An 8,173-nucleotide genomic window follows, 5' to 3' on the forward strand; every position below is an offset into this window, starting at 1 on the left:
GCGTTATTAGGCTAGTAAGCGGTACTATTAGCCTAATTACGGGTAGCGAAGTATACTAAAATAGTTATCGTAGGCTAAGGGGCGTGGTTAAGGACGGTATAAAAGGCGTTATTTAGATTAGACTTTATAGCGAGGAGGGCTTAGACCTTTTCCGTGCCTATTTTCTTAGATAGGGCGAGCACTTAGGCAGTAATACCCCTAACGCCTTTAGCTCTATTATGGATGAAGGAAATAGTATACTTCTCGAGGAGGTCGGTAAGCTTATCTATATCCGATTAAGAGGCTATAGATTCCTAGACTATAATAGGCCGCCTTAAGATTATAGGCTAGAAAGCGGTATTATTAGGCTGATTAGACTTACCTATACCTAATATAGCGTCCTTATCTATAGGCTTACCCTCTACTTCCTAGATATCCGTAAACTACTCGCGTAGTAGGTCTAAAAGTAGCTTATAGCTCTTAACTATCTTCCTTAAGTTAGTGCCTCGGATCTTAAGCTTATTAGCGGTAAATATATAGATATCCCTATACAGAATAGTAAGGACGATACCGTAGAGCTCGAAGTCTTCGATAAAAGTGCCTTAAACCCGCTCTGCCTTAGCCTTCTAGATAGTAATTTACTATAGTAAGTCCCTAACCTAATAAACGCTATTAATCTTATACGTCTTATATTTTACTCGAAGCTAATATACCTCATAAGAGAAGTTAAGTTAGTAGTTAGGATCTAGATAAGAGTATTTTTTAACGAGCTTCTCGATTAGATTAGACTAATTACCTTTAGCGGCTTAAACCTCTCTAACTAGGCGTTTAACGGCGGGACGAATAGCCGTATCCGTGTATAGGTTAATATAGGTAATCTTATCGGCTTTACTAAGGCGGTTAAGCTTAGTATAGTTATCGTACTACTAAAGGAATATAGAGAGGGACTTACCACTAAAGCGGGGAGCTCTAGTAGTAAGGGGATTTAGGGGTACTCTTAACATAGTAATAATAAGGGGTAGGGCTTTAATAATCTCGGCGATGGTGGTTTCTCGGTCACGGCTTATTAGGGCTTATAATAGTTTAATTAGGTCTTTAGTAGTAGTAGAGGGCTACTAACGCTTAGGGGCGGCGGTAATAGGAGCATTCGAAGCGGGCTACGCAGTAAAGATAGGCTAGGTAGTAGTAGATCTAAAGGCTAATCCAGGGGCAGTAATAGGGGTATTTATTAAAATAGTAGTCGGAGCCGTGGTAACTATAGTAATCGGCCTAGGAGCGGGCGGAGGTAAGGCCGTAGCCCCGATATCGTGGTTCCCCTAATTAGGGGTAGTAGAAGTGGCGGGCGTGAAAATAAGGTGAATAGCCGGCGAGGGAGCCTTATTATCGGAGTCGCTAATAACGATAACGGGGTTAGGCTTATAATACTAAGTCTAAGTATCTATAGTGTTTCAGGTATAAGTACGAGGGGGTAGGCGAATAATAATAATAGGGTTAGGGCGTTTAGGGAAAGGTTCTTCGAATTAATTATTTAGCGAGAAGATCCTATAGGTATTCTAGATACTAGTTAGGTTAGTATATATATTATCTTATCTTAATAAAAGTAATAAAGTCTTTAATAAAAGGGTAATAATAGTCCTAGATTTCGCTCTATAATATTTATTTTCGGGGTCTAGCTTTTTTAACTTACTTTAAGGGAAGAGGCCCCCTATAATTAGGAGATTACCTATTTGTAAAGGGGCTATACTCACAGATATTAATATTAGTAATATTACGCGCTAAGTCTTACGAAGAAGTGTTATAACTTGCTTACAGGGTCCGTAAAGGTCTTTACTAGATTATTGGGTCCTTTTATAAGGTATTATTATTTTACTCCTATACTTAGTATTAGCTTTTTATTAGGTCTGCTAGGGGTTAGTTACCCTAATCCGGGTAAGCTGCTTTTAGCGGTTTTTTCTTTTCTTCGCTATCGTGTAAGAGTCTATCTTAATTAGTAGTAAGGGTTATAAGCCCCTTATCGAGTCTATCCTATTTCCGGAATCTACTCTATCGCGATCTAATCGGTTTCTTCTATTCTTATAGTTACTACCTCTGCGGTAGCGGGTCTTATAATCAAAAGTGCTAAAGGTGCTTCTTATCTTACCTATATAGTCGTTTCTTTTTCTAAATCTATTAGGGTTAATCTCCCCTCGGTCTTAAAGCGTTAAATCCTTCCTTAGTCGTTATCTTTATATCTTTTAGGGGTCGTTAACTAATAGTCCGTTTAGGAGGGCGGGAACCTCTCTTAAGCGCCTCCGTTACTCTAAGTAGGGTTAGAATACTTTAGGGACGCCGAATAAATCCGCCTCTAAGCACTATATTATAACTAGATAAAGACGTAGTAGCACTAGATCGTGAAGATAAAGATTAAATAAAGAGGTTAGTCTAGCTAACCCACGATATATAACTAAAATATAACTAACACCGCTATAATCTTTAGCGAAGAAGTAGATCGGTAGTCATTATTCTGATTAGGGTAATATAAGTTAAACTAGAAAGATACCTTAAACGTGGAATAAGTAATTATATAAGAGGATAATAATTAAATGATAGTCCCTCGTCGGGGATATCCTACGTGTGTCCCTTACTATATATATAGGATATAGATCTAGCAGCCTCGAAAAGGGGGTTATATAACCGGCTACCAACACCACACTAACGCCGTATCTGCGCGGTTATACTGCCTGATATAATAGGCATTTACCCCCTAAGGGACGCAGGAACGCTTACCTTACCTTTTCTTTTTATTAATTAAGTAAAAGGAATAATAGGAATAGTCCCCGGGGATATAGGGAGGCCGAAGGTAGCGTGCCGTGGCCGTTATACGGCGGAGACGCCGCGGTACCCTTTTAGCCCCCCGCCCCCTCGCTAATAACTAGCCTAGGTTATCCCGAACTATAGCCTACTACCCTTCCCGTTAGCTATTAGCTTAAAAGTATAATCTAGATATATAGAGGGAAGAACCGGGGCTATATTAGTCCCGTAGCGGTATTACTCTCCCTAAGGATAAGTATAAAGGTTTTCCCCGGGATCCCGGGTTTTCCTTTTTATAGCTATCTAAGAAGGACTATATAGTTTAAATTAGGCTCCTATAGGTTAGATAGGATAGTAGAGTAAAAAGAAGAAGAAGAATAATAATAATAATAGTATCCTAGGAGGGAGGCGGTAATTATAATCGCTATCTTAGTAGTTTTATTAATTTTACTTTTATTACGCGCCTATAGTTAATAGGCGTATTGTTTTTAAATAACTATAAAGATAAGTAGTTCCCGGGGATATAAGGAGGCTAAGGTTAGGAAACCGCGGCCGCCGTACTACGGAAGCACCGCGGTACCCTCTTAGCTCTTTACTCGCTTACTAGCGATTAGCCTAGGCTAGTCTAAGCCCTAGCCTACTAGCCTAAGAGTATAATCGAGATATATAGCAGAGATAAACCAAGGCTATATCGGCCCCGTAACGGTATTACTCTACCTAAGGAAGAGTATAGAGGTTTTTCCCGGGGTTACCCCGGGTTTTCCCCTTTATAGCTACCCGAGAAGAACCGTATAACCTAAATAAGCTCCTACAGATTAGATAGGATAGCGGAGTAAGATAGATAATAATAATATTATTATTAATATTACCTATAATATTCTATAATATATATATAAGTATAGTATCTATATAGCGTAGTAGTAGTAATATATCTCTACTAAAAGATCACGTATAGTCTTAATATTAAAATATAAGGTCCCCGTATTAAGTTCCTATATTTATTAGACATTTATATTAGGTACTTATTAGCTATTAAAGGGGGGCAAAGCTCGGGGGAGAGACCTATTGTCTTCAGTAACTCGGATTTAGGACCGGTATTAGAATATAGGCGTCTCGATGAATCTCATGGATATCGCCAAACCAAAGAAATAGTAGTATGCCCGACATATGTTTATTTTCCCTAAAGTAATCCAATGGACGTCGCATATCACTACGCGCCCCCCACTTGCTCTTGGTACACTTCCAACGTATCTCCGTCCTGCATCTCCAGCTAGGTACAGTCAGCCGTAAGAACATGAAAGATCTGAACAACGAGGTGTGTGTGCAATGTTGCTGAGAAGGGATGGAATTGGGGTTAATATTCTTACAGCAGCAGGTGTGTCTGTTGGCTGTACTCGTTGTCCCTCAAACACGAAACGGACAGTGTTCAAGGCCTTGCCTTGACGTTCGCAGAATGCATTCATGAGCTTCTCCAGTTTCGTAGACTTCTTGATTTTGAAGAAAACCTCATTGTTGTTATCGGTGACCTTGATGTTCAAATGCTCAACCACTTCATGGTCAGGCGCAGCCGCAGAGGGACTGCCATTCTCTTGGTCGGCGGGCATTGTGGGAGATGCAAATCTGGATCGATACTCAGCTCAAGTTACGTAAGAAAAACATAAGTTCTCGGGGCCTAACAGATCTCGCGGGTGTATTTGAGATCTTTTGCGCCTACCAGTATTGTCACTACTAGCTTCCCACCAGGGTAGCGGGGCACGCTGTTTAGTGCAACGAGGTAGATGATGCCGTGCAGAGGAGAATAGACGGGAGGTTTGTGCAACCCCTTGAATCTCTGGCTGTCTGCTCTGTCCAAAGATAGGAGAATGGGAGATGTGCTGGGTGAAAGTGGGCAATTGAGATGGGAGTATTGGCCTTAGCAGGATAGCAGCTGTTGGTGGGGTACTATAAAATAACAGAAGGGTGGGGTTAGTCCGACTAGGGCACTTGGTTATTCCGACTAGGGTAGGACTGACAGAACCTGACGCCAGTCGCCACTAACTGTTTTTAGTACCTGGATATATCCGGAAATATATACCTACTATTATATACGATTACTTAGCCGATATCTGTTTATTTAATTAGGGTAATTATAAAAAGCACCTATGTCTAGCTATATAGCACCTAAAAGAGTAGGATATAATCTACTATATAGCCACCCGAGAAGGACCGTATAGTCTAAATTAGGCTCCTATAGATTGAATAGGATAGCGGAGTAAGAATAATAAGAATAATAGTAATAATCCACTATAATATATTACCGGAATATCCTATAAATATATATATTTTCAAGGGCGGTATAAATACAGAGACATTTATAATATACGTTAAGTAAGCACCGCCTACTTTATATTACCTACTTTCTATATATTAGTATTATTGATTACTCTGCTCTCGCTTAGCTAAGCTAGGCTAGCCACCTAGGTAATAGTCCTTCTCTAATTTTCGAGCCGAAACCGTTAATAGATAAAAGCCCCTACGCTCTTATTATATAAGGAAGTTTATCGTGCGTGGCCGTTATAGTATCACTCCGCGGCCCTATTTTTATAGCTATTCGAAAACCGGATCTTACTTCCGGGCTAATAGCTAACAGGGGTTAGCTAGTTAGTTTAGTAGGTGCCGTGTTAGGTCGCACGCGCCCTCGGTGCGTTACCCCTATAGTTACTCGCCGCCGTCCTTTCTTTTATTCCGGATCCGGCGAGGTTATTATCCCCTTGCCGTAGCACCCTTTATACCCTCCCTCCCTTTTATAAGGGCGGGGGCGCGCCTACCCCCCTTACTCCTTCCTTTATTTATTATTTATTCCTAAACCTTTATTATATACCTGCTATTTATAATAGCCCTTATATAGATATATACCTCCTTTTCTCGCGCTATATAGGCTTTCCGGGGTAGGTGCTATAGTAGGCCGGGCGTGGCTACTATTCTTTAGAAGGTATAGTAACTTATAGGGCTAATCTACTATCCCCTTTTCTTATAAACCTCCCTTTTTTCCTCTTCTTTTCCTCCTTTCCTTTTTTCTCTTTTTAAACTATCGTTCTTAAGGTAAGTTTTACGTGGTCGGTACGGTATAAGTACAGCCCTTATCCTTCTTATAACTCACGTGGGGGGACCTACGTGTTACCCACAAACGCTCTAAACCACTCGAAACCTATATTAATCGATAGCTCTTTTCAAGCTCTATACGCCCATTTATAGTCCTGTATCGTGCAGGCGCTAGTTTAGGCGTATTATGAGTGCGAAAATGCATGGAAAAGGGCCTGCAGCTCCTCTGCGTACAGGGGAAAAGTCTAACATGGCCTGTGCGCCCACGCTAACAAAGCAGCAGGCCTAGCCACGCAGAGCCGCACCCCCGACCTCTACCCAGCCATAACGCTATAAACAAGAACCCACTAGCCATAACGCTAGCTATAATAACGCCCTTAACACCCCTAATACCCCTAACGCCCCTAACACCCCTAACGCCCCTAACACCCCTAACGCCCCTAACGCCCCTACCCCTAAGGCCCCTATAACTATAGAGGGCCTAGGGGAGGTGGATATAGGTAATACCTCTGAAAATATAGAGGATTTAACCCTCGCTACGCCTCTAAACTCGAAAAGGCATCTTAGCCCTTCTACACTAACCCCTAGACGTTTTTCTAGGACCCGAATCGAATCCCCCTCAGGCTCGGAAGCCGAAGGGGCTTTCGAAACGCCCTCTAGAGCCCCCCCTGCTTCTAGGCCCCCCCCTACTAAAAGACCGAGCCTTTTAGGCTCTAAATAGGCTAAAAGGGCGCCTAGAACAGCTAGAGCCCCCGGAGAAACCTCGGCTAAGCCCCAGAAGTCGACTAGTTCGGCTAGTAAGGTATAGGCTAAGGAACTACTCTAACAGGCTCTTCAGCTGCTTTAATAGGCCTATACCCTCGACCCTATCCCTTAGATTAAAACCCTAACCACAGGGCTTAAATCTACTATCGACGGAACCCTAAGCCCCTAGCCTCCTATACTCGAATAGAAGGTCGACGAGCTAGCTTAGGCAATTCGCAGGCTTATAGAATAGCCTAGACCCCTTTATAGCGAGGCTATAAAGGGGAAAAAAGACCCTATAGCACCCTAGGCCCCTATTTCAGGGGCTTTAGTACCCTTAGCCCCCACCCCCACCTCTATAACCCCGGCACCCCTCCTAATAGACCCTAAAAAGGTCCCTAAGATTATTCTACAACCTACGGCAGGGGCAGAGATTCCAAGGGAAAACTTTCACCCCCTCGCGCTTCGGAATAAGCTTAATAAGGCCCTAAAATTCCCTGTAGTTACGGCTATTAGCCGGTCGACTAACAGGAACCTTATTTTAACCCCGAGGGCGAGTTATAGCGTTTAATAGCTCCTAGACTCGTAGAATTAGTGGTTTAAAGAGCTAAACCTCCCTCTCTAGCCCCCCTAGCCTATAGGCGACTAGTTTAAACTTATTATTAAATAGGTGCCTTCTAGAGCCTTTAGAGCTAGGGGTAGCGATACCCCTCTACCCGACCGTTCCGAGCCGCGGTAAAAGGCCCTAAACCGAAGCCTATAACAGGGCCTAGGTCTATAGGACCTAGCCACTGAAATCAGTACCTTTAACCCTATTAGGGTAGTAGGGAAGCCTTAGTGGCTAGGGGTTCTAAACGCGTTTTACTATATAGTGGTTATTTTTATGCCCTCCACTAAAGAATAGAAGTACTGCCTAAAATAGGGACTTTATATAGCTGGCCAGTGGCTAAAGGTCTATAAATATAGGCCTATAACCCCTAGAACCTAGTGCTCTAAGTGCTAGAAGTTCGGGTATACCCGGGGGACCTGTAAATACCTAGTTACCTGCCTTATCTGTGCCGTTAAAGGCGATAGGGAGGAATACCACTACTGTAACGAGTATAAAGAATACGGAGACTACGAGTATAAGACCTATAAATGCTATAACTACGAGGGAGATTACCCTCCTTTTAGCAGGAACTATAAGGTCTTTCGAGCTATAAAACCCTAAATTCTATAAATAAAGGGCCTTTTAGTTCGAAAGATATCCGGTTTATTTAACACAACGTCGATAAACAGGCCCTGGCGTAAAAGGCTATCCTGGAATAGGCTTTAAAGGCTTCGGCTAATATAGGCCTTATTCAGGAACCAGCCTGCGTCTTAATACTAGAAGGGTGGCTTATTCGGAACCACCCTACTTTCTATACCGTCACACTTATATCCTAAAAAACTCAATTTTCCCCTATAAAGCCTAGGGTCATTACTTCTATAAGAAAGGGCTCTAGTATCGACTTCTCACACCGCGACAACCTTCTAGACGATATAAACGCGCAGATTATAGAGGTTTATTATCTATAGACCTTCTATATTCTACACGTTT

At 42.2% G+C, this 8,173-nt stretch overlaps 1 protein-coding gene across 1 annotated transcript; it reads right to left on the reverse strand.

The window, feature by feature from the left end:
* Positions 1 to 3,746: 3,746 nt before the first annotated feature.
* SODALDRAFT_329484 (ubiquitin-like protein) lies at positions 3,747 to 4,547 on the reverse strand. The gene is made up of 2 exons (XM_028610961.1): positions 4,137 to 4,547; positions 3,747 to 4,039 (listed from the first exon to the last, which is right to left on the reverse strand). Exons 1-2 carry the CDS (start codon positions 4,371 to 4,373, stop codon positions 3,980 to 3,982), a joined length of 297 nt encoding a protein of 98 aa, XP_028462602.1. The 5' UTR covers positions 4,374 to 4,547; the 3' UTR covers positions 3,747 to 3,979.
* Between the last annotated feature and the right edge of the window lie 3,626 nt (positions 4,548 to 8,173).

Source organism: Sodiomyces alkalinus (genome assembly GCF_003711515.1).
Source record: "Sodiomyces alkalinus F11 unplaced genomic scaffold SODALscaffold_15, whole genome shotgun sequence".
In the NCBI taxonomy this organism is placed as follows: Eukaryota; Fungi; Ascomycota; class Sordariomycetes; order Glomerellales; family Plectosphaerellaceae; genus Sodiomyces; species Sodiomyces alkalinus.

Excerpts from the sequence above, each read along its gene's own strand:
- SODALDRAFT_329484 (XM_028610961.1), bottom strand. The coding sequence starts at position 4,373 with ATGCCCGCCGACCAAGAGAATGGCAGTCCCTCTGCGGCTGCGCCTGAC. Across the intron at positions 4,040-4,136 it reads CAACAGACACACCTGCTGCT|CTGGAGATGCAGGACGGAGA; the intron begins GTAAGAATATTA and ends GACTGTACCTAG.